At 40.8% G+C, this 26,750-nt stretch overlaps 1 protein-coding gene across 10 annotated transcripts in view; it reads left to right on the top strand.

Moving 5' to 3' along the window:
- NCOA2 (nuclear receptor coactivator 2) overlaps nt 1-26,750 on the top strand; it is a 266,722-nt gene that overhangs the window by 173,290 nt on the left and 66,682 nt on the right. For all 10 annotated transcript variants that reach the window (XR_014255636.1, XM_082433594.1, XM_082433601.1 and 7 more), the window contains one exon: nt 1,466-1,638. Coding sequence is in view for 9 of the 10 variants with exons in the window: in XM_082433594.1 (XP_082289720.1) it covers nt 1,466-1,638 (173 nt within the window). In the remaining variant the exon portion in view is untranslated. The remainder of the gene's footprint in view (nt 1-1,465; nt 1,639-26,750) is intronic.

The raw sequence follows: 26,750 nt of genomic DNA, 5'->3' as shown, positions 1-26,750 counted from the left end.
GCATGGGAACTTAGCTCTTCTGCGCATGGCAGCCGCTGTCTCCCTTTCCCTGGAATTAATAGGGTTGAAGCCAGGAGTGAAGATGAGACTTAGCAAAACCAATTCTGGTCGCTGCTCTACCAGTCACTCACTAGGTGATCTTGGACAACTCATGCAACCACCATAAGGTGGAGGGATTGTGTTCTGTCTTAGGTTTATTAGTACATGAGAATAAAGCTAATATTTAGAGGCAAACATATGAATGTCTACTACAAATTACAAGATTTTATAAATTGGCATTGCATACAAATAATTATATATTAAGAATACAGAGAGCTGCTGCATTAAACAACTTGCTTTTCTTATTTATTGTATTGTTTGAATGTCATCCAGTGGACTCTACCGTACTTGAGAAAAAAATTGTATGCTGTAATTACCAAAGGGAACTTTTGAGTTTGCTATTTCCTCAAATTCAGATGAGGAGATCTTGCCAATTTTTATTTTTTCCCTCCCTTCCATTAACGTTTTCAAACTCAAGTCGAACTTGGACCGTTTGTTTACGTTTTGCGTGTCATTCAGCTTGGACAGTTAACAAAGACCCTGGGCCAGTTTCGCTTTTGTTTCTAGCTGTACTGTGGTTTTTAACGTTATCTTAAAAGGCCGTTAGGTTTGATTATGAACATCCTAAAGAAGTCTATGAAATTATAAATAATTTTCATCATTTTGCTGTGCTTTACCAAAAATCATTGAAGTTTATTTATTCCTATTTTAACTAGGTTAACTTCCCTTCTTTTATTAATCTTAAATAAATTTTTATGAGTGTGAGCTCCCTTATGTTTCTAAAACTCTTCTTTATTTATTCAACAATGAAATTTGATACTTCTTTGTACCAAGCGTTGCATTAAGCACAGTGGTGAGCAAATCATCCTGTCCTTGTCATTGTGAAGCTTACAAGTCCAGTGGGAGACATGAAACACATTGAACAAATGATCACACACGTAAATATGTAATTACCGACTGGGGTAAGTTTGGGTTTGATTGATTGATTGATTGATTGATTGATTGATGGCTGTGTTGGGTCTTCGTTTCTGTGCGAGGGCTTTCTCCAGTTGCGGCAAGCAGGGGCCACTCTTCATCGCGGTGCGTGGGCCTCTCACCGTCGCGGCCTCTCTTGTTGTGGAGCACAGGCTCCAGACGCGCAGGCTCAGTAATTGTGGCTCATGGGCCTAGTTGCTCCGCGGCATGTGAGATCTTCCCAGACCGGGGCTCGAACCCGTGTCCCCTGCATTGGCAGGCAGATTCTCAACCACTGCGCCACCAGGGAAGCCCCCAACTGAGGTAAGTTTGATTTCAAAAAGAAACATGCAACATTTAGGGCAGATTCGAGGAGTTTTTTCCACCAAAGTATTCCATGTTTCTATAAGTAACTTTTGTTTGCTCTCTTTATATTAGAACTTGGTTAACATGCTTATCTTTTTCATAATAGCCCCAAGAGGAGCACTGAGAAACGTAATCGTGAACAGGAAAATAAATACATTGAAGAACTTGCAGAGCTGATTTTTGCTAATTTTAACGATATAGACAACTTTAACTTCAAACCTGACAAATGTGCAATCTTAAAAGAAACTGTGAAGCAAATTCGTCAGATCAAAGAACAAGGTAAGAGGAGTGAATGAATATTTTGGAGAGTTTAGTTGGTTTCTGTTTTTCCATGTGTGAGAAATCCCTTCAGAGTCCCTTTAATCCATTTCTTAGGTTTAAATTATTGATGAGAAGATGATGTCACGGTGCAAGATGAATGCAGGTATCACTTGCAGTGGTTTATAAATAGGCTTTATATAAAATTCAGCAATTCCCTAAAGACGGAGGGGGCCGAGGTGAGGCAGGGTGATGTAACTTTTCATCTAGTAAAACTCAGTTAGGTGCCCACTGACTCTCCTCCCCTGCCTTAGAATTTTCATAGCTTACACAGCAAGTGACTGTCATAATTTGCAAGTACGGAGCCAGCCGAGGATGGAAACCAGAAGTAAGGAAGTGAACCACCTCCTGTTTCAGCTCGTCAGCATATTTAAGTGTGAGCCTCAACTGGCCACGCCACTAAATTAGAGTTTCATATCCTGCGTGACAAGAGATAGATTTGAAAGGCTCTACCTCTAGATAGAATTCTTTTGTGAAGTTGAAACACAGAACATGACAGCTTTCTTCCTGGGGTTTTCTTTTCTTTCTTTCTTTTTTTTTTTTTTTCCTCCCGAGATCATTTTCTGCCTCTCTTCTTTGATATTTTTGCCTACAGAAAAAAATTTAAGAAAATAATGTTTTAAAAATCACATTGGACTTTGTAGTGCCAAAAAAAATCTATATTAGGCAAGTACGAGCAGCGTCTTGGTGCCCAGGGCCAGTATATGCTCCTGAAGTCTTTATACACTGCTTTCCTTCAGGAGATAATAATCTCCTGTAACCTGTTTTCGAATGCATCCTCTTAGAGTTCATATCGTTTTTTTATCTGCCTTTTATATAACATTTAAAAGAGGCAGATTTTAGAAAAATAATGTCTTTGTCTCTATAGCTATGTGAGCCCGAAACTTTGCAAGTATAGTTCTGTCTTCTAAGAACTGAAACATATACACATAGCATCCATCACGCAGTTTTAACACCAGCCTGCTCTGAAAATCAGTATTTCCTGGTTTCTCCATCAAAATTATATCATCGTAACATTCAGCTTTCATGGACTTTCTACTCAGTGGCATGCCTCAGTCGCCTTCATCTCTTTCCTATTCCTTTTGTTCCTTTTGAGATTCACTAGTTATCAACAATTCAGTTTAATCTCAATTTAGTATCAGCAAATGGATAAAATCATATTCCTAAAATTTTTAGGAGAAATAACTGGTTCAAGGTTACAGTGCTTTGAAGTTGCTGCATTTCTAGGTGCTGGTATCGTTGCAGTGGAGAAATCATTAAGCTTCTTGTTGCCCCTTTCTACGGATTTTGAATGATTCAATTTTGTGAACATCCCATGTTAGGTAGAACTTTCACACTTGAAAACAGTTATATGTGTATGTATTTTACTATCAAGATCTTGCACAGGGTTTTACAGTTTTGCAAAACCTTGGTTATTCCCCCCTTCAAACCATAAAACACGTTAAGATGTGTCACGCTGGGACCCTGCCGTACTTTCTCTGTGGGTGTAATCAAGGCCGCCATACCACGACCACCCAAGAAGCAGCGACAGTAAAAACCCTGTCACATCTCCCTCTTACAATATTGTTTCCATTAATTTGAAAAGTAACATGTTTTGAAAAGGGAAGCAGAAGTTAAAACCCAAATGAAAGTACACTTTTAACTTCTCGACCAATCTAATATTTTAAGAATATTGCTTGTTTAATAAATTGTTTTTTAGAGAGAACAGAGACCTTAGAATCAAATCGGGTGGAGGCTAGGTATGAATCCTGGTTCTGTCTCTTACAGACTTTTTGAACCTGGACAAATTATTTTCTCTCTCTGCAACTCAGTTTCCTCACATAGAATTTAGCAATCACAACATCTAGGTTGCACGGTTGTTGAAGAAATTAGGAGCTACGTAAATGCTCCCAGCAAGTACTCATCACAGTAAGCGTTTAGTACGTTTTCAGTAAATATCTTTCCCACATTCAGTAGGAAGGCATCTTTTTTCTTCACCTATGCTCAGATCTTCATACAGTGAGCTCTTCCTTCAGATGGAAAGGCGGGGAAAGAAAGGTGGGGAAATGGTTATGAATATGCTCCCCCACAGGGTCATTTGAAGAAAGTCACATTTTTTCTGGGGCCAGAGGACTCTGCATCCACCTACAGCTCTGTGCGGCCACCTTGATTTCTCTCAGCATCTGGCAGCCAGCTAAGGTTCAAGAGCAACACATAGGTCGGATCGGAACCCTTCCTTCTCCCTCTGTGTGTGTCCACCCACCCAACTGTCAATCAGTGTAAATAGAATCCAACCATCATCTTTACAGCGTCATCCAAACTTAATTTGTATTGCAGTCGCAGGTATCAGGCTGAATAAAATCCTAACTGTCCTGAAGAGTTAAGCTGGATTGCGTGAGGTGCAACTAAAGGCTGCACAGTCGGGAAAACAGGCTCCTGTGAAAGGAACCCGCCAGCGTCCAAAGCTCAGGCAGCTCAGCCAGGCAGGATGGGCTCTTTCACGCGAGTCTGCTCGGTCATCAGCTGCTCCTCACGTTTCCGTAGGCTTGGGGACAAAGGCAGAGAAAGAAGGATATTTTTAAATGGCCTGAAGGATGGGGTTTTGGAGGGCGGTTACCAGCTATCTAAATGATTAAACCTCCCTTGTCTGTAGCGCTCTCTGAGACCTGTGTTTGGTAGACGCTAGCTCTCCAAGAGCATCACACGGCCGTGCACCTTGTAGTAGCAGACCAAGTGCACACAGAGTCTGCACTTCAACCGTGACACCAGCTTTTTGATATTGAAGTGGGGTGTTTCTTCCTATGTGGTATGATGCTGGTAAATGTTGAGAACATCTGGCGTCTGTAACTTACAAAGAATAGTCATAAGTAGTAAATAAACTTTTTTCCTAACTGGGAAGACTAATATTACTTCTATTTCACAGAAGAATAATAAGTAATATGAAAACTACAAATGATTTAATTATGGATTGGTGAGTCCAGTTTCACACTCCTTAGCTAGAAACTTAAATTTTAAAATTCCTATGGAAAATACATGGCGATTCCTGTGCTCTTAAAAAATAAAATTGAAGCATAAAGTGACTGAAACGTGAGGGGAGTTCTAATGATTAATACATTTCTACTGCCCTCTTTAAGGTAGTATCTCCTCTATTACCTCAACACTTTTTGTTCTTTTTTCTAAAATAATAATCTAAAATGAATTGTATTGTTTGGAAAACATTTGTCACTTCATTTAAAGCCTCTTCAGTGCAGCATATTTTTTCATAAGATTTTTTCTCTTTATATTATTTTATTTATTATCATTTATTTTTGGCTGCACTGGGTCTTTGTTGCTGCGCGCAGGCTTTCTCTAGTTGCAGCGAACAGGGGTTACTCTTCGTTGTGGTGCGCGGGCTTCTCGCTGCGGTGGCCTCTCCTGCTGTGGAGCACGGGCTCTAGGCGCGTGGACTTCTCGCTGCAGTGGCTCGCGGGCTCCAGAGCGCAGGCTCAGCAGCTGTGATGCACGGGCTTAGTTGTTCTGCGGCATGTGGGATCCTCCCGGACCAGGGCCCGAACCCGTGTCCCCTGCAATGGCAGGCGGGTTCCCAACCGCTGCACCACCAGGGAAGCCCAATGCAGCATATTTGAGTATAGGATGTAGTTATCAATCAATGGAGAACTGGTTTCACCCTTTCGTTATTATTTTTCTGAACATGAATAACAATAAGAATGAAAAGGTATATTTCAAAAATTCACATTGGTGCAGGCTAGATTTGGGGGGGAAATTCCTTGTTGAATCAAGCAACCTAAAAGATCGTTCTGGTTTCTCATTGTGATTATTCTAATGATTTAATTTTGATTGTAGTGCCATTATGAGAACATTGGGATTACGGATTGGTTCATACATGTAAATTTCCCCTACAATTGCGCATAGCATCAAAAAATAAGTATTTTAAGAGAGGGTGTGGGGCAATGGTGTGCTGGAGTCAACTGGTGTCAAGCAACGAGAGCCAGTTGTTAAATTTCAAGAATTTTATAAGCCAGTTGATAAGCACAGCCATTATTAAAAATTGTTTAGACTTACAATTAAGTTATATTTTAAAACACAAAGGTAAGGAAGACTAAAACTCATCATTTCCTAATTATTGTACTGCATTTTACTATTATCTATGTTCTAGTGGCCCTTTGTGTCTTGTGTCTACATAATAGAAATACTAGGTAGTCGTGGTTACTGCGAATCTCTAATTAACATCTAATATTTTAACATTAGATAGACATTACATGCACACATAAAAAATATTGTCCACTTCAGCAAAAAAGTCACTTACAAACTGACAAACAATTGAATTTCTACATTCGATATCTTCATCATGTATTTTCATTATTTCACTTTTGTCTTATTAACTTAAATGAAAATTTCAAGCAACATTCATGTCAGAACTATATTCTTTCATCAGCTATAATTATAAGTTAGCTACAAGACAAGAATTTGGCAAAAATCAACAAACATTCTATTAGAATCAGTTGGCTCTCTGGAATTTACGATAAAGGGTGTTGTATATTTTATTATCATTTGTAAATTATATAGTCCACATACTTCGTACTAGTAAAATTTGTAATCAACATTATGGTGCTTACTATTTTTTCCCCCAAGGAGCTGGTTTTTAAGCATTTCCCAGTATACCACTGGTGGGCATAGGAGGTTGTATTGTAAATGTAGGTGCGTCAAATTCATGAACTCATTATTTAAAATTTCAAGGGAATAGCAATGGAAACAACCTAATTCTAGCACATAAAAGTAAAATGTAGAGCCCATTAAGATTATATTTTTCCTTCCAGTTTTTTTTCCCCCCCATGTTAAATACATGAAGTTCTTGTGATGGAAATTCAATGATTCAAAGCTGACACCTAGGTGTGAACTAATAGCTGTCACCAAGCAGAGTAAGCAGAAGGGCTCTGACATCAGATCCCTTCCAGGGGTAGGACGTCCGTAAATCAGGCTTTGGGGTGATGCTTCCAGGCGTTGTGTCTGTTCCATGTGATGAAATCTTAGGGTGGTGGCAGAGTCATCCATTGCCCTGGAAAGGGCAGGCGTGCCCTTGTACATACAGTCATACCGAAGTCAGTGTCACGGATTGCCAGTCGAGTATTTAGGACAGTACTAACTCTTGATCAGTTGCAGAATGACTAGGAGGAGACCGATGACATATGTATTCTAAGTTGGACATATATACACTACCAAATATAAAATAGATAGCTAGTGGGAAGCAGCCGCATAGCACAGGGAGATCAGCTCCGTGCATTGTGACCACCTAGAGGGGTGGGATAGGGAGGGTGGGAGGGAGGGAGATGCAAGAGGGAAGAGATATGGGAACATGTGTATATGTATAACTGATTCACTGTGTTATAAAGCAGAAACTAACACACCATTGTAAAGCAATTATACTCCAATAAAGATGTTTAAAAAAAAACAAAAACAAAAATCAGTGGCCCTTTATACACTCCATATAGTTTAAATTTCAACTGTCAACTTCTTTTTTATCCTATTCTTCTAAAGGTGCTGACGATAATTAAACGGACCAAGTCAGGCAGCCGGATGTAAAAGTGGGCCAGCAGAGTAGACTGTGTAAGAGACCAGTGCGAGCACCAAACTCAGTTGGCAGAATACGTTAGTCAATATAATGAGCTTATTAAGAGCATGAGGTTTATGTAAAATCAGATGAACCCCGTCTCTCTCTTCACCACTGTAGGACAGTGTCTAAACTGCCTAACACCTCTGGGCCTTTACTTCCTAACCTGTGAAAAGGGGATGATGATGTCCACGACACATCGCTCGTATGAAGACTGTGTTCAACGTGTTTATAAAGGGTTTAGTCTGGTGCTTGGCAGGTAAAAAGACTTACTCAGCAGTAGTTATTACTCTTCGCACCATGGTTTCTGACTTCTGGACCTGGAGTCCTCGTCCCAATGAATCTAGGTTTTCTTGCTAAGGATTCAGTATTGATAAGGAAACAGGTCGTTTTCGGATGTTTTCTCTATTACGCTTTTAAACCTTAATATTCTGACAATGTTGATTCTTTTTATTTTAATACAGAAATAAGTAAACAGAGCTATCAAAACTATCCATTCAGAGACAGAACTCAGAAATGTAGTGCTTGGGGAGTTCCCTCGTGGTCCAGTGGTTAGAACTTGGTGCTTTCACTGCCGGGGCCCAGGTTCAGTCCCCAGTCAGGTAACTAAGATCCCGCAAGCTGTGTGGCATGGCCAAAAAAAAAATGTGCTTGGTGTGACCCTGTCTGCACCCCTCCCCTGGCTCTGTTGCCCCTGCTGCACCCTGTAGGCTCTTCCTCGTCCCTGTTACCTGCGTGACATTTTTCAAGAACCTGGCTTTAAGGAGAACTAAAGAGGGCTAGAGTCATGGCAGTTTTCATTTCATCCTTACTTACATCAACACAGGAACGAATCCGGCCCTAGCTTATTCTTGAAGATTTGAAACTGTTACAGGGTTCCATGCATCTAGAGATAAAGCAAATTTTATTTTCTTGTTTGAGAATATCACCTGTGATCAGCAATATGTCCTTGACATTGCAGTTTTTAATGAAAATAAAATACTTTCCCACTGGTATGCAAATAGTTCACTTTCGTATTTTCATGTGGATTAATGGCTCATACTATTAATGAAATCCTTAAAATGAGTGAGCAGGGTGGAATTCTTGCTTTCGTTCCTCCTAGGAGCCCCTTGGTTTGGGGTTTTTTGTTTTTCGTTTTTTTTCCCTAAGTATATGGAAGTTTTTTTGTATTTAACAGCTTTCAAATGAAGAGGATTTAAATAATTTAATGTGCTCTAATGCTTTAGGATTTTAACAATTTATGACATGAGCTCTCATTTCAAGACTTAAACTGGCTTCCACACTCTAATAGAAGTTAGGCATCGCTTGTTTTCTTGCTCACCTTGTACTGTTAGGAAAAGAAATTCTGACACGCTGCTGTCTGTATTGATTTCATTCAAGAGCAAACATTCATTCCATAAAATTTTTACTGAGTAAATACTATATGCAGGACATACTATGCATTCACTAAGGGGGAAGGAATCCAGCAGTCAGTAAGTACTTGGTTCTTTTCCTTGGAGCGTTTACTCATTTGGAGGGAAATCCGCTTGTACACGAGCAGCTGTGGAACACAGGGACAGGGGGAATAAGTGTAATTACCGATGTTGGTACAGGCTTCAAGGAGGACAGTAAAGTTGACGTGGGCCTTGCTGTAAGTGTAAGATTTAATAGATGAGAGAGTAGGGGCTGGGGGAAGGAGAGAGACATTCCAACAGGGAGCAGAGGAACCCGAGCAAAGGCACAGGAGCCCTCCGTGGCACCCGGTGTGTGCGAAGTCGCACTGTTCAGCTACGGTAAGGTGTAGTAAGATGGACTGAAGCATTTGGTTGGATTTGAGGCTGAAAAGGGCAGGTCAGAGCCAAATGGGACCGTCAGCACAGGACCATAAGCAATTTTGATATTTGGAGAAGGTGACAAAATGAGGAACTCCTACCTATCTCCAGAAGAGTTCACTTGACGTCACCTAGTATGGTCTCCAGACTCTCGAGATACCCTGTACTAGGAAGGGAAAACTTTTTTTTTTTTTTTTTTAATGTGGCTGATTTCTGGGGGTGGGGAGTGGAAGGCACATAACTGAAGAAACAAGAAGAAGAAGAAAAAACTAAGTGAAAACATGGAATTATAAAATGTCTCATTCATCTGTAACAGGAAACACTACTTTATTTCAAAAGACTTTCATGGGACTTCCCTGGCGGTCCAGTGGTAAAGACTTTGCCTTCCAGTGCAGGGGGTGCAGGTTCCATCCCGGGTCGGGGAGCTGAGATCCCACATGCCTTGGGGCCAAAAAACCAAAACATAAAACAGAAGCAATGTTGTAACAAATTCAGTAAAGACTTTAAAATTGGTCCACATCAAAAAATGTTTAAAAAAAATAAAAAGCCTTTCATTTATTTTTATAACTTGTTGAGGGGACTTAAAAGGAGCAGGAGGAAGTGAAGGGGGAAAACGACAGATAAAAAGGCAGTAAGACCCACAAAGGCCAACAGAGAGCCTGGCAGATAGAGAAGGCTGGTAAACATACTCAGAAGCATGCATGTGCAAGTTCAAACACAAAGGTGGAGACATTTTAAACATAAAATTTTATAGTTTCTTATGGCATTTTCACTAGTGACTTAAAAGCACAGAGTCATTTGGCAACTGTGGGCACGTAGATAAGGGCCCTTGGGCTGAGCGCGCCCCGCCCGCCCCCCAGGTCAGCCCTCCCCTGAGTGGTCCATGGGAGGTGCGTCAGTACGCCGCTGCCGCCACCGCCCCCCTGCCTCTGCTACCGCTTGGGGCTTGGGAGTGTCTGCATCTTCCACTGTGCCCAGGGAAGCAATACCAGGCCTTTCCTCCGCGAGAATAGGCTGAAGATACTCGAGGAAACCCCCCTGAAAAGACACCAGGTTGATGCTTCTGCCCCAGCTTCACTGACTGCCAGGAGACTATGACAGAGTCCAAAAGAAGAACCTAACCGCAGCATCCAAGTCCCTCTGCGGTCTGTCCCCGGTCGTGCCATACTCCCCCTTGCTCCACCCCACAAAGCCCCTGAACTTACATCCCCTCGCCTACAAGGTATGCTGGCAAGTCCACTGCACACGTTTCCCGGCCTCCGTGCCTTCTGCCTCGAATGCTTCTCTCTTCTTCCCCCTCAGCTGGTTGACCACTGCCCACCTTTAATAGGCCACTGGGGTGGAGTAGGGTTATAGAGCACCGTGAGAAGGCATCTTGGCTGGATGAGGATAGAACATCCAGTGGCCAGGGCCCTTCACCAACACCCCACGTCTGACCAGGCTGGCCCAGTGCTGTGTTCCTGTATCCCATTTCATCAGTGTGTCTACCCTAAGACTGCTACCCTGTTGCGAATTGTTGCTAACACAGACTTGTGTGTTTTTTCTTTTGTGTCATTGGTACTCTTTCCTCCCTTTCTGGAATGCCTCCCTTTCCCTGTTTCTGTCTATTCCCATTAAGAGTCCCACTGTTCCTTCTGCAAGGCCCATCTCAAATGCTGCTTTTTTAAACGAAGAACTTCTTAATTCCCAACCAATATAGACTCATGTCCTTTGACTCTCCTATCATTTCTTGTACTATCTAATCTTATTCTCATGAGGTTTTTTGTGGGCTTTTCTTTTTCTTCCCCAGTTGAATGACAGACTCCTTGATGGCAGAGATTGTATCTAACGCATCACTCACACCTGCCGCAGTTCTGAGCACCTTTGTCTTATGTAAAATAAATGTCTGTCACATTTTTCTGATGCCAGCCTTTATCTAGCCTTGTATAATGGCTTTATATTGGGGGGAAAGGGCACCCTAAATTAAAGAACTTGAAGTTTTCTAATAATTGGGTGAGTACATTCTCTTTCTTATACAGGGTTGATAAGTTACAACTTCTCTTGTAACAAATAGTATTTTTTTTATACATTTTTTTAAACAAATTTATTTTATTTATTTATTTTTGGCTGCATTGGGTCTTCGTTGCTGCGCACGGGCTTCCTCTAGTTGCGGCAAGCGGGGAGCTACTCTTCATTGCGGTGCGCGGGCTTCTTATTGCGGTGGCTTCTCTTGTTGCGCAGCACGGGCTCTAGGTGTACAGGCTTCAGTAGTTGTGGCTTGGGGGCTCAGTAGTTGTGGCTCGCGGGCTCTAGAGCGCAGGCTCAGTAGTTGTGGCTCACGGGCTTAGTTGCTCCGCGGCATGTGGGATCTTCCTGGACCAGGGCTCGAACCCATATCCCCTGCATTGGCAGGCAGATTCTCAACCACTGTGCCACCAGGGAAGCCCAGGCAACTATTTTAATAGGTCCTTCCAAGGAGACTTTTTTTTTCTGGTTTGATGAGTTTTTAATTGTGGCAAAAAGTATATAACATAATCTTACCCTCTTAACAATTTTTAAGTGTACATTGTTGCATTGTTAATTGTGTGCACACTGTTGTACAACAGACTTAGAAATCTTTCATCTTGTGTGATGGAAACTCTATTCCCATTGACCAGCTGCCATCTCCCCTCCCCACAACTGCTGGCAACCACCTTCTGCTTTCTGTTTCTGTAACTCTGATTACTTTAGATACCTCATGAATAAGTGGAATCATGTAGTATTTATGTCTTTGTGGTTGGCTTATTTAACTTAGCATAGTATCCTCAAGGTTCATCCATGCTATGCCATATGATAGGATTTTCTTCCTTCCAAAGGCTGAATAATATTCCATTTTATGTATATACCACATTTTCTTTACCCATTCATCCGTCAGTGGACATTAAGATTCCTGCCACATCTTGGCCATTGTGAATAGTACTGTAGTGAATGTGGATACACGAATATCTCTTCGAGATCTTGTTTTCGATATCTTTGAATATATACCCAGCAGGGTGGTTGCTGTGTCATATAGTAGTTCTATTTTTAATTTTTTGAGGACCCTCGATACTGTTTTCCATAGTATCTGCACCATTTTATAATCCTCCCAACAGTGCAGAAGTGTTCTAATTTCTCCACATCCTTACCAACACTTGTTATTTTCTGGTTTTTTGCTAGTGGCCACCCTAATGAGTGTGAGGTGACATCTCATTGTGGTTTTGATTTACATTTCCCTGATGATTAACCATGTTGAGTATCTTTTCCAAGGAGACACTTTGAAAAGAATAAATATCTAATTCCATATGACATCACTGAATGCCTTCATAGTCAAGTATCTTAATATCATGTATTGCTGAATAGTTTAGGGCACCAAACAAGACCATAAAAGCCGAGCATATGGGGAGGAGGTTCCGAGGTACAAGAAGGAAGATCTCTTTTCTTTTTTTTAAATTTATTTATTTATTTATTTATTTTTGGCTGTGTTGGGTCTTTGTTTCTGTGCGAGGGCTTTCTCTAGTTGCAGCAAGCGGGGGCCACTCTTCATCGTGGTGCACGGGCCTCTCACTATCGCAGCCTCTCTTGTTGCGGAGCACAGGCTCCAGACGCGCAGGCTCAGTAATTGTGGCTCACGGGCCTAGTTGCTCTGCGGCATGTGGGATCTTCCCAGACCAGGGCTCGAACCCGTGTCCCCTGCATTGGCAGGCAGATTCTCAACCACTGCGCCGCCAGGGAAGCCCAAGGAAGATCTCTTGAGGCAAATCTGAAATCAGTAAGAAAATGAGAAAAAACACAGTGGCGTTGAGATTTCCCTTTTAGACATTTTCCCTCACTTCAGCCAGTTCTCTCATTGCCCTAAAGAATGTTTCTTTCCCTGAAGCCTTTTACATTAAACCTCTTTATATAGGTTACAGGCAAAGAAGAAGAAGTGTGGCCTTCATAGATCCGACGTGTTATCTATTTGTCTGTAGTTGTGGGGTGGGCAGATCGCGGCAATTCCCAGTTCTTTCCTCCTCTTATGACTGTTGTTCACTCTGAAATATTTTAGTTCATTTCTACTTAGAAAATGTTCACCTTTTGCAAATTACTGACTCATTTCTGTCTCCTAATAAGTGTAGGAGCCCATTTTTAATCCTCTCATCTTTTCTGTCTCCCCTGCCCAATGTTTTCAAAGTAATAATTCCAGGAAAAGAATGATCGTGTTCTTCCTCTTAGCTTTGTTGGTAAGAAATGGAGACCCTTACAGCTTATGCTTTCCCACAAGTGCAGAGTTGAGTGAAAATTGGCCTTCTGCAGTTTTGAGGCTTATTACAGTTGTTAGTTAGCTTTTATTCCAGAGTTAATCTTATCAGCACATCAGATCTTGAATCCTGTTTTGTTTATTACTAAGAATGTGACAGTGAATGATAATTCACAGAATATAAGAATTGCTGGTGTGCTTATAATAACTTATTGATTAAAGACTCTGGATACCAATTAACTTTAACCTGAGAATTGATTTTAATTTAACCATTTTTTATTGTGGTAAAATATACATAACATAAAATTTTTACCACTTTTAAGTGTACACTTCAGTAGCTGTGTCCCTGTTGACCAGCTGTCCTCAAAACACTTCTGCTTTTGGTCTGTACTCTCTCCATGCTCGTTCACTGGCTTCCCTTCCTCATCTATCTCTTGACCTTCTTTCTGTCCCCAACTAAATCCCTTCCTTCATCAGTTTTACCTGTTTCCAACCTTCAGCTTTCACATCTGTGCTACATCCTGTCAGCTTCAGATCTCAGGCCTTTCCATGCCTCTCATTGCACAGATGCCCAGTGAGGGCCTTCCCCAGTCCCCGCCCCCCAGACCTTGCCATTTCATCCCGCATCCAGATTTCCAGCCACCTGTCAGGCATCGCCCCTGGGCGCCCCATATCACAAACAACTCCTTCTCTCCTCTGCCTCCTTAACAGAATGGCGTGTCCGGTTCCCTGTGCTCAGCCTCAGGCCGTGCCAGCATCACCTGTTTTGTGCTCATCTAGGCCAGAAACCTGGGTCCTGGTCACGTCGACCTCCTCTCCCTCTTCACCACATGCAGCCAGCCAGTCAGCTCTGTCCGGTCCTCACCGTGTCCTGTGATATCTCCACCCCTTACTTTTCCCATTTCTATTCTCAGCACCCTATTTTAAGTCATCTTTTGTTACCTTAACTCATCTCTGCTTCTCTACCTTCTATAATTCATCCCCATTGCTACCAACATTGATTTCCTAAAAATGTGTTAGATATGTAACTCTTGTTCTGAAAATGTTCGGTGAGCCTCTTCTGCCTACAAAATAAAGTAAAATGTCTTCACATGGTGTTCGAGACCCTCCACCATCCGGTCTCACCATTCTGGGTTGTCACCTGCTATTACCTGTCTAGCCATTCTTCTAGGCAGACCTGAAGCCTTAATTACTCTCTAACCCAAAGCTGCACAGCTGGTGTTTTCATTGTTAGGTAAAATACATATTTCATTTTGGCATGTAATACAATAGTTTAAACTTAAAAAAAAACAACTCCCTATGACCATGTAAACACTGTGATGGAAGAACCATAGCTTGTTCTTTTCTTTCTTTCTTTCTTTTTCTTTCTTTCTTTCTTTTTCTTTCTTTCTTTCTCTTTCTTTCTTTCCTTCCTTCTTTTCTTTTCTTTTCTTTTCTTTTCTTTTCTTTTCTTTTCTTTTCTTTTCTTTTCTTTTCTTTTCTTCTCCTCTTCTCTTTTCTTTTCTTTTCTTTTTTTTGCTTCGCAGTAGCGCTTGAGAGATCTTAGTTCCCTGGACAGGGACTGAGCCCAGGCCTTCAGCAGTGAAAGCACCAAGTCCTAACCACTGGACCACCAGGGAATTCCCAGCTTGTTCATTTTTATATCCTTCCCCTAAGCCTTGCATCTATGAGATGCTTAATAAGTGTTTATATAAAATAATTGCCAAAAACTAGGGTTTAGAGAAAATGTGAAAGCAACAAGAAATACAGATTTTCTGCGGATGCTTCAAGAAGGTATGACTAGAATAGTGGAGGGAAGAAAGATAGAAGGCAATTAAGGACCATCATTAACTACTGTGTCTGTTTGAAATAGCACCACATGAAATAAATTCCAATGATGTAGTCTGGAAATGACCAGGGACCATGCCACGACTATACTTACACATGATGATTTCTTATTAACTCACGATTATATCTGGATGCCCTCTATGTGCCACATACTGTGCGAGTTACCAGAGATATAAAGAGAAGCAAAACACTGTCCCTAAATCCAGGGACTCATTAATAAATATCATTAAGGCCTATTTAGAGTACCTTGTCCTCAGCAAAGGTTTATTCCCTTCTCCCTGATTTGAGAACTCACCCTAGAGGGAGACCTGTGCCTATCCAGCCTGGCCTGTGCCTACATTTAATAAGTGATAAAGCTGGCATTTGGGTCTAAGAAAAAGAAGACGTGATTATAGCAAGTCAGTAAGTGCTATGACAGATAGATGGATGTCGATATATACATATAGATAGGTATAGATATTAGGGAAACTGCGATAACAGAGAAGGTAGGAAAGAAAACTCTTTTTGATCTCCAAGAATATATTGAAGTCTACCATGTGGGTAATGTTTAGATAGATAAAGGTTGATATTAAGAATCAGATTCTTTATATCGAAGGCTACTGTATTTTTTCTTTAGCAGTGTTAAAGACATGTTATATAAATATATCCATACATACTATTTTCAGCCACCTTTTCATCCCTTCTGGAAGCCTGCTCTTTTCTTTTCTCTGTCCCTGCCTTACCCAGTTGCCAGACTCCTTCAGGGTTGATACTATGGTCTATCTTATAGATAAAGAAACTGATTTGCAGAAACAGTTAGCAAGGTTGAGGCCTTAAAACTAGCAAATGACAAGCTGGTGATTCTGAAGCCTGTGATCTTTCTACTGTGTTCCATACCCACCTCTGAGAATGGTGGTCAAGTCTTCAGCTTTGCCTTTGTTTATTATGAGAGAAAATGTTGAACTACAGAGAAGTTCCAAAAGCAGCACACTCAAAACCAAAATAAAGATTTATAATAGTTACTGCTGTGTCATTAGGGGTAGTTTTAACACGTATTATTCTCAGAAGAGATTTTGATGACTGGGGATTAGGTGTGATTTCATTAAATATCTTCGATCTTATGGAGACTGCAGTCAAGGGCTATGAAGCATTATAGATTGAGAAACTATAACAACAAACAGCCCTTCTAGGTTATAAGTGCCTCTCATCCAGGCTCCTGTGTGTTCTAAACACTATGCATTTCTAACCGGGCTTCTTTGATTCCTGATAAATGTCTTCAGTATTGTCTTTTTCTAGTTATCTCAGCATCAAAGGATGAGAAGAAAAAGATGCTGGGAATTCCCTGGAGGTCCAGTGGTTAGGACTCTGCACTTCCATTGCAGGAGGCATGGGTTCAATCCCTGGTTGGGGAACTAAGATCCCAAAGCTGCGCAGTGTGGCCAAAAAAAAAAAAAAAAGAAAAGAAAAAGATGCTAAGGTGTTGTTGACCAGAGAAAAGAATTTCTCATAGACATGAAAATCTTCTGAATACTGTTGCTCTGTATTCAGAGCATTCACATTTTTCCAAGAGGCAGGTGAGCAACATAAAATACATAGGAAATATGTTGTGAATTTACATTGTATACTTTCAGAGGCAGAATTACCACTAAGCTAATGAAGCTTAAGACTCAGAGCCTCTTCCTGCACTGACCTCTGTGAAGTCATGTTCTCGATGGGGAAACTGCATTTGGGTCAGGAAGCACTTCTTCACAGGCATTTCAGATAATTTGTCTAGAGAGATCTCAGAAGAAGAAATCTGAATCTTCTTCAAAGCTCTAGTATCTACTGTTCCTTTTCTCATTGTCTGTAAAGAAGAATGAGAATTATACTTAATTTTGTATTCTTAAAGAGAATCCCTTCTCTCTAATTGTATCAGCTTGTGGTCCTACAAAACAGATCTATCCCTATATGCCAGCAAAGTTTATAATATATATGAGGTCAAAAGTGAAAGGGTCAGCATCCACAGTGAAAATGAGGGCTCACACATGTGGGGTGCTGTGCTGGGAACTACTGTTTACATACACCATCATCCCAGTTCATCCACACAACACCCTGTAGGGTAGGTTTAGTTATTAACTCCATTTTACAGAAGGGGAACCTAGGGTTTAAGTGCAAGAGTTGAGACTAGAATTGAAATCCAGATTTCTACTGAGCTCCAAAGCCATTGTCTCCCAGTGGAGTTGAAAAATAGAATAAACATGTTGCTGCCCCACTGTTTACTCTTGCTTTCTTCTGCCATTTGGAAGAAGTTGTGATGAGGGAATTGGGTAAGCATGTTATCCGTTGAATTTAAGATATCCTGAGACATCGGGGCTTAGTTCCTGGGAAGAATATTTTTTGTAGATCCCTATTTCAGAAGGTGATGTACGCATTCAAGGCAGCTCTGCTTTTCCTGTCAGGAAAAAAAAAAAATGATAAAAGATCCCAAGAAAATAGAAAGTTGCTGTCTAGACCAAAAACGACTTCTTGGTGTTTAGCCAGAAAATGGGATACCAAGCTTGTTTCAGAACATCCATTTTGTACCCTGATGTGAGCAGATGAGGAATTGTTGTGTCAGAGTGAAGGTTCATCGTTTTCTCTGTCCATCTTATTTGTGCAGTGTAACCTCTAGAGAAGCAGCACTTCTGGCCTATTAAGGTGTCCACTCCCGTTTCAGGGAGTATATTGGGAGCAAAACAGATTTTACTGACAGTCATTGTGACTCCCCCCCCCCAATACTCATTGCATTGGTGACCAGAAGTAAAGTGAAGGAATGGGATCTGAGGGCTGTTTCACACAAGGGAACTAACTCAGCTGTATTACAGGACTGCATAGAGTGTGTTTTAACTTGGGTTCTGAAAAGGAAGAACGTGCAATGCAAACTTTCCCCTGGAAAATGGATTTTATTAGATTTCAGATATTTAGACTTAATATTTTAGATATCCATAGCTGTTTGTAGCCTTACGTTTCTCATTTCTGTCAATTTGAACAAAAGAAAGCCCCGTTTCAAACACGATCACATAGAAGATTGTACCCAGGAGAGAAAAATTGTTCATTAAAATGGACTTGGATTCTGCTCTTACAGTGTTAGAACCTTGATCACCTGTAATAGATTTAGACTCCTTTTGGGCCTGTCAGTTTTGGAAATAAGACATTTTGTCTTGTGGAAGAAGAGTGAAATGCATGATATTGATGTTTGGCGAGGTGCTTCTTCCCCTACATTCATGACTGAGGTACCTTTCACTCCCATTAGAGCCAGATGGGGGGCATTGCAGAATCCCCGAGTCGTTTGGTGGAGTGTGTAGCTTCTATTTCTTGAGACCCGAAGTACTTCTCAGTAGACCGGTGATTCCTTATTTAAGACTATCTACATTAGACGGGTATATGCATACCACCATTCTATAAGATTCAAAGTGTTATATGTGATAGAGGGAGAAAAAAGAAAGGAAGAACAAAAAAGCAAGCCCTATTGGAATTGACATGAGTTTTCTTTACCACCCCAAAATTAAGTTCACCTTCTTAAGACCTTGTTTTTCTTTTGATAGGCTATCTTCAATTTGTAGATCCTTTATGTCAGACTAGAAAAAAAATAACATATAGTACATTTTATTTGGAATATTGTTAGAGAACTAAAATCGTCAGAAGTGAAAGAAATTATTTTTGTCTTTTTGATTATATGGATGTATGTCTCTTGGGATTGAATTAGTGAGTCTTTTTTTTTTTTCCCCTATTTGCCACGGTTTTTTAAGAAAGAAACACAGAACTTTCAACTTTAAAAACCATTTTTTTCCCCTAAGATTTATTTGTAAGTTAATTGTTTGGAATGGAGGATATTTTCCATCAAAACAGTACAGTTTTGGTGATGAGATTCCTGGACCAGTTCCATAAAGCCTATTGTAACCAATAATGCTTCTAACTAGACTAGTTCTTAATATATGAGGTATATACAGCTGTGTTTTAAATTTATAGTGATGGTATAGTGATAAATAGGGTACAGATTTTTTTAGAAGCATTACTAAATTTATTGTAACCTTTCCTTTCTGTTATATGTCATTTCAAGCATAGATAACTGTCCTGTGAGGCTCCATGGACATTATTGATATTAAACAAGAACTCTCTTACCCCAAAAGGTGGGAACCACTGACCCGATATTTATTACAGGGTGAAGGGTACTGTAGAGGCTAATCAGTCAACACATGCATGTATTTCCTGGGAGGATCCTGGATTTCCAGAGACCTGGAGCATGGTTGCCTCTTCCTTCCTTTCTGCCCTCGGAGGCTCTCCTGGACCCTTCCCCCTCCAGGCCTCCACTTGCCAAGACGCTTATGAGAGGAGCAGACTTCCAGAAGGGCAGGCCCATGGTGATGGGGAGGGTCAGGCCTGGGTGTGTGAGAGTCTGAAAGCTAGGCACTCGAGCTGGCAGAGTAAAGCAGAGACTCTGGGCCAGGGTTATCGCTCCTTCTCTTCACCTGCCTCCCATTCCACTCTCTTTCTTTAAATGAACCACTCTCTTCATTTCTACTGGGATTTTTTTTTTTCTCTTCCCCTGACCTACTGCAGCACAAAATTCAGGTTTTTATGTACATTTCTTGTCTTTCAAGCAAATGTTCAATTCTAGAATTATTTAGCTAGTGAAACAGATAAAGTGAAGGTAACAAAGGAAAAGTCACAAACTTTCAAGGAGGTCTTTAAAACTCATAATAAATTGTGCTCCAGATGTTCTTTGAAATATAAATGAAGCTCTGTTTCAGGCTTTGTCTGTCTTCCCAATTTCCTCTTCAGTCTTTAGAAAACCCTAAATGTATCTCTTTTGATCCCACGGGTGGTACTTGTGGGTCCCCCGAACTTCCATACCATCCCGCTTGTATCTGTTTGTCTTTCCTTCTCTCTCTCTCTTCTTTCCCTTTTCTTAATTTCTGTTGGAAGAGACAAAGACCACATAGATAAATAGTGGATCTTAAGTTACGTGAAGAACTGAATATGGCTCGTCAGTATTTCAGAGGAAATATTCTAAGTGGGGTGCTGAGAAATGGGGGTCAGGCCACCTGTGCAGTTGGAGAGGTGAGTACTGAAGTCGATTGACATTACCTGGCTGACCAGGTGGACAGCTGAGATTTTGGTCCCTACTTAGTGGCTACAAAGCAATAGCGGATTTACCTTCAATAACCACCTTCTCAATACAGTAGTTACTCAGAACTGTAAGAATACACTCACTGCCCATCCGTTGCCTACAGGACACAATGACGCTATTTTCGTATTTAAAAAAATACAAATTATGAACAGTTTATTTTTTCCAAATTGACCCTCAGCGTGTAGGGATAGGGGGAGGTGGTCATCATGAACCTGAAAGATTATGCATCCAACGTCAGGATCTGTAAAGACCTGATATTAGATATTCTTGTTCAGAGTCACAGTACTATAATATTTATAGAGGTATAGTTGATTATGATAACTCCCTTAGTATTGCTTCTCTTCTGTATACTAATCTGAGGAGCCCCTTAGGTTCTTTCCATGTACTAGACTTAATCCTCCCCTTTGGGAATTGAGGTTTTAAAAGTGAGTTCCTGGCTTGCACATTAGGATAAGGAAGAGGAGAGATCTAGACACTCGTGTATTTTAGCTCCACTCCTTAACTCAGCGACTCGTGCTTTTCTTAGAAAGGACAGATACATAACCCATCTTACAGAGAGGTACTTCTGTGGTTAAGTGATTGTAGGGTTTTCTCTTTTAAGTTCACCCAGCAGGTTTACTTGGAAAATTGGAGAACTTATTTTTATTCCTGTAGAGTATGCTCTCAGCCTGAATTTTTGAGACCTGTAAGTCTAATTTCCTTGGCAGTTGGGTTTATCCTGAGAGGATAATATAAAAGATCGTTAACCTCCACATTTTTATTTTCCAAAATTCTTTTGAGCTGCTACACTTCAGAGAACTAATTTGGCCCTGTTAGCATCCTGAGGTGTATGCATTGTTCCTGGTGTGTTGATGGAAGTTTATTTTGAGTTAAGTAATCAGCTCTTGCCATGTTCAGTCTGTGATGAAAGCGTTCTTAGTGAAATCTTAGATAATTAGAGTCTCTCTTCATTCAGCATCTGGATCAATGCTGTATCCTAAACGTTACTCTCCAAATAAGCTGAGTCTTCCAGCTAAGTAAATTAAAAACCTCCTAATACTTACAAATTTATAAATTTCATTTTCCTTTTATTGCATAAATCCACAACACTTTAAAGAAACAATCTGCTCACCCCATTTCAGCACTCGGCTTCACCATGGCAGTGTGCCTCAAACACACACAGGAGGGCAAGGCTTATCTTTTTTATCTTTGCATCCTCACCATCTGATATCGTGTTTATGTTTCCCTTAAACACATGAAATACTACCTTCTTGAAAACAAAATTACAAATAAAAATTAGAAAGTAAAATCCCTTATACCATCTGTGTGCTTGGAGTTGATCCCGTATAACCTGCCCAGAACACTTGAGGGCTCTGCCACTGTTTTCTCCAGAGTATGGATCAGCTAAACTCTTACTGAGTGTCTGCATGGGTCAGCATGGGCCAAGCAAAGATGACGGGGATGCAGAAATGAAAAATACAGCCCCTGGCTCAAGGACTCCACAGTCTCGAGGGAACTCTGAGGCACTCCAGATCAAATCAGATGATTTCCATATGGTGTAGTAAGTGATATATATTATGGTTGTGTTTTGGAGGAACAGAGGGTAAAAATTTGGCTCCCCTGAGGTTCCAGGAAGATTTCCTGGAGGAACTGACACCTGGGACCAAGGACCAAGAAGGCCTCAATCCTGTCCAGTAAAGGTAGTGGCACCCAAGAACCCAGCAATGCCTGGCCTGCTCTTTTGAAAATACCCCAGTTGAAGTAGATTTTCATGTGTCATGTTGCCCTGCTTGGGCTGGTCCAGAGAGACGGAAAACTGGTGTTTCCCTTCTAAGAGACAAATGCTATTGGCCAAAAAAGAAAAAGAAAAAAAAAAAAAGGCAGCATTATTTTAATATTTAAAAAGGAAAGAAATTTACATTTGGTACTCATATTTTACCCCAATGAGAGTGAAAATTTATGTTTTCAGTGTTACCATAGATAACTGGAGAATTTTTATTACTGTTAATACTGACATTGATTTTTTAAAAATTTAAATTTATTGGTAGAAAAGCCATAGAAATGATACTAAATTTAATTCATTAACGAGCAATGTCTCAAGATAACTTCAATAAAATACCCTCTTGTAAGTTTCTGATTCAATTCTGTTTTATCACAAAGGGGTGTAATTTTCCTTCAGTAGAAACTTGTCTGTTTCTATTTCTTTTCACTTGACTTAGCCTGATGTAGTCTGTCCTTTCCGTTTTTTAAACATGCATGATTTCACATTTTTCTTTGTTACACAGTTATTCATATTACATTATTTAATGTCTTTTTTTATTTGTAATTTGTAAACAGGTTTATTGGATTCTTGTCTTTGTAAGACTGCTTGTAATTATAAATGCAGAGTAACAATATTACTTAGCGCCTTTCTTCTGTGGCGCTCAGAGTTCTTCACATACATTATCTTATTAAGCCTCATAACATCCCCGGGAGGCAGGGGCATTTTGCAAGCGATTATGGATTGCTTTGCTGAATCAGCACAGCCTCCCAGCATTATGATAAGCTTGGAAAAGATTGAGGTCATGTACTAACTTGCTCTCAGGAAAACCCACATGCAGCCAAGTATTTTCCTTGGCAGTACAGACCTAACAACTGCCACCATTCTAGTCTCTGGGAAACCCACTGTCCGTTGATGCAATTAAAAAATTTTTGAAAATGCGAATCCAAGACAGCATACTGCCCCTGCCAATTCAGAGGCAGGTGAATTACACATGGCATGAGTACAGCATCCTCTTCCAATGCAGGCTTTCAGTCTACAGAAGAAAGGCTACCTCTGCTCTCTGCTCTCAATACTGGACCTGCCCAGTTGTCATGTGTCTGCCTCACTATACGCCATCAACCGGCAGGCAGGATTTCCAAACACAGGTTGCTGGAATTCAGACTGTTCATCTGTGTTCACACTAAACCTGTTACAAAATGCCATTGGGTAGAACTTTACTGAAGTCTTGGTGACAGCATAATACGAAATCATCTAGCATTTGAAAGCTTAAGCAGGATAATTAAAACTGAAAATAGGAAGAATACATCTTGATTTTATTTCATCATTTGAGGGGTTGTAGAATGGTGGGGAAACTTATCTCTTACGGCTAATACATGTAAAACAAAACTGTAATTTTAAGCTAATTTAAGCCAGTTAATTTGATAGGGAGTAACTTAATTACTGTTATGTCTTCTTCATATTTATAATTAGATAGTTAATTTTGATATATGCCATGGCCTGTATGGATGATCATAATTAACCTCCTGAGGATTTTTTTTTCGTAATCCATGCGATAGCCATGGCACTCACTGTGTGTATATCTTTCAGTTGTGGCTCAAACTTTTCCATAACTTTTATTAGAGAACAAAATTATCAAACTTTCATTCTTTTGGGGGGTGGGGCACACTGCATGCGGCTTTTGGGATCTTAGCTCCCCGACCAGGGATTGAACCCAGGCCCACAGCAGCAAAAGTGCTGAGTCCTAACCACTGGACAGCCATCCCTGTAAGACTTTAAATAAGATGGCTTTTAAAAATTTCTTGCAAGTGGATTTGACTGCTTTAAATAATCTTTGTATTTGAGAGTACATAACATCCAAAATCCGAGAGAATTACTAAATTACCAGCGGTATCACGAAATTTTTTTCCCTTAGCTTACAAATTTTACTGGAGAATTACAGGACCATACACAAAGAAAGGAGAGGATTCCGTTGTAGAAAGGGTAGTCAGGATATCAAATTTAGGGGTCTTTGTAAATGTCAGCCTTTGTTCATTTCACTTTGACCTCATCATGCAAATTGTGGTCACCTCTTGTCCACACTTTTGCTGGGCTTTCAAACATGCGGGTTCTGAAGTTTCTAAGACCCTCAGTGCATGCCTGCTGCCTGGTAAAGCATGTCAGTTTCCGCATGAAGCTGAGCCTCATCTTTTTAATTGCCTGCTGCCGTAAATAGTTGTGGAAAGCTGATTGATGACTCAGTGCCACTCCTGCTTCAATTGGAGAGATTTCATGCCATACAGTATTTAAAGGTTCACTTTAAAGATGTATTTAGGGACTTCCCTGGTGGCACAGTGGTTAAGAATCCACCTGCCAATGCAGGGGACACGGGTTCGAGCCCTGGTCCGGGAAGATCCCACATGCCGAGGAGCAACTAAGCCCGTGCGCCACAACTACTGAGCCTGTGCTCTAGAGCCTGCGAGCCACAGCTACTGAGACCGCATGCCACAACTACCAAAGCCCGCGCACCTAGAGCCCGTGCTCTGCAACAAGAGAAGCCACCGCAATGAGAAGCCCGTGCACCGCAACGAAGAGTAGCCCCTGCTCACCGCAACTAGAGAAAGCCCACGCACAGCAATGAAGACCCAACGCAACCAAAAAAATAATAAAAGAAGAAGAAATCTGATGAAAGCACTCTTCAATCCTGGATCCCCGGGCAAATGGGTGATTCTTAGATACCTGGATTGGTTTATAGTTTCTTAAGAGCTAAGAATGGCTGGGAAAATCCCAGAGTCTGATTAAAAACTCCCATGATGTCCAGTCTACCCTTTTTTTATGGAGCAGGTTGAAACTTCCTAGGTGATAACCTGGATGAACAAAGTTGCTCTCTTTTTGTTTTTCTTCACCTCTCAGGTGTAGAAGGAGCATCAGTGACCTTTCTCCCCACCTAATGCTGCCCCCATTGGCCTGACCACCACGGGAATTGTCCTGATGTCCTTAGCACTTACAGTCTGACCTTCTTTCTCATCCCTTTTCTACTTCATACTTTGACTACAAAAATCAGAGTCTTAGACTAGACCTCCATTAAGTTAAGTGTGCACTGAAGCTCTTCCAGGTAGATCCTTCTAAGGAGGCGTGTGTGGGTTTCATAGGTTGTGCATGTCCTGAATTTCAGCTCCAGCTATGAAACTGTTCAGTGTTGACACAGACATGATTGAGCACCTACTGTGTGCCAGCCAGTGCGTAAAAAGGCTTCTCCCGTAGCCAAAGGCAGCAACGCTGCGAACGGGGCCGATGTGGGAACAGGTCAGCCATCTCACAGCGCCAGGGTCGGGGAGATAGGCACCAGGCGTCGCAGAAACAGAGGAAGGGGTTTCGCTTGATTGTTGTGAGCTTCTGGAACAGTGGTGGGGTCTTCAAAGAGAACGGGTGGAAGGGTATCTTGTGCAGATGCAACAGTCAGAAAATACTTAAAATTATTAATACTTGAAATCTGGGGAGAGAGGTAATAAGTATTGCCAGGGCGTAAGGGAGGACTACTGGGAGATGAGCTTTGCTGTGCTGATAAACAGAATAATGATTTGCAAGATAGAATATTTATATGACTTAGACCAAAGTCTTCGTAAGGATTTTAGAAACAACTTTTCATATAATTTCCATATTTTAACCTGTTTATTGGAAACTTTACTTGCTTCTGTGGTGTAATTTTGTTGGCATTGCTTGAGTTAACATACGTAGTTGAGAGAAGTGAAACATTTTTAGTTTGGTCCTTTGAGAGGCTGCCCTTAAATTTTCTGAATGAGTGCTGAATTCGAACTTCACCTCACTTCTCATTTTTCTCACCTATTGATTTTTTTTTCTACCTTCATGTGGTCTCAATCTTACCTTTCAGCCTTCTAAGCAAATTATGATTCCTCCGTTTCCTCATTCAGATGACTCCTAAAACCTTAGATAGCAGCGCCCAGTGAATTAGATTTAACTTGAAATAAGCAGTTCTCATATTTTATTTTGCCCTCATCTCTTCATAGTCATTGCTAGAGAAGATGCAAGCAGAGACCACTGTGCTCACATTGGAGAATGAATGAATCCTGACAGCCGAGGTTTAATGACGTGTGCTTGTTGCCTTTCGGTTGATTCGCTTGCGGTACTTCCAAAGCCGTATTTCCATGGATTTAAACAAGATTCTTTTCACTGTTGATGTGGTTTACTGTGTATCTGATTTTTTTTTTTTTTTCCTTCCATGGTCTGTCTTTAAATTTAAGCTCCTACCTCATAGACATATTTAGATTATGTACAAGAAAGAGATTCTGGACAAATTGTTACATACGTGCATGGCTTACTACGAAACATTGTCCACTGTCTGTTTTACCTATCAATGCACTCAGTATTGATAGGTAGTATTGAAGTGGGGTACTAAATAAAATGGTACATTGGTAATAGCAGAGTCAATGATAGTTCTTACAGACAAAAGCATCTTCTAGCCAGTTATACCCAGAATCTTTTCTGGTTACTGTTTTCTCTCTTGATCCGTGCAGTACATTAATTTTCAAAGTAGGGCCTGCATATTTCAAACTTGTGGCATGGTGGTTGATTCTGTGTAAGCAGTCGTGCCTCACCATTGATGAAAACGAAACGAGGCACACTGCTTTCTCCGAAGCAGAGAGTGTGGGGATTTTGCTGGGTGGAGGTAGCCTTGAGATTGGTTCATTTTGCCATTTCTTGGTGCTGAAGGGAAACCATGATGTGGTAATGCCAAGCTCAGTGTCAGA

This window comes from Balaenoptera physalus (assembly GCF_965194825.1).
Source record: "Balaenoptera physalus genome assembly, chromosome: 17".
Classification (NCBI taxonomy): Eukaryota; Metazoa; Chordata; class Mammalia; order Artiodactyla; family Balaenopteridae; genus Balaenoptera; species Balaenoptera physalus.
The sequence above is the reverse complement of the archived record's forward strand: the minus strand, read 5'-3'. Positions and strand labels throughout refer to the sequence as shown.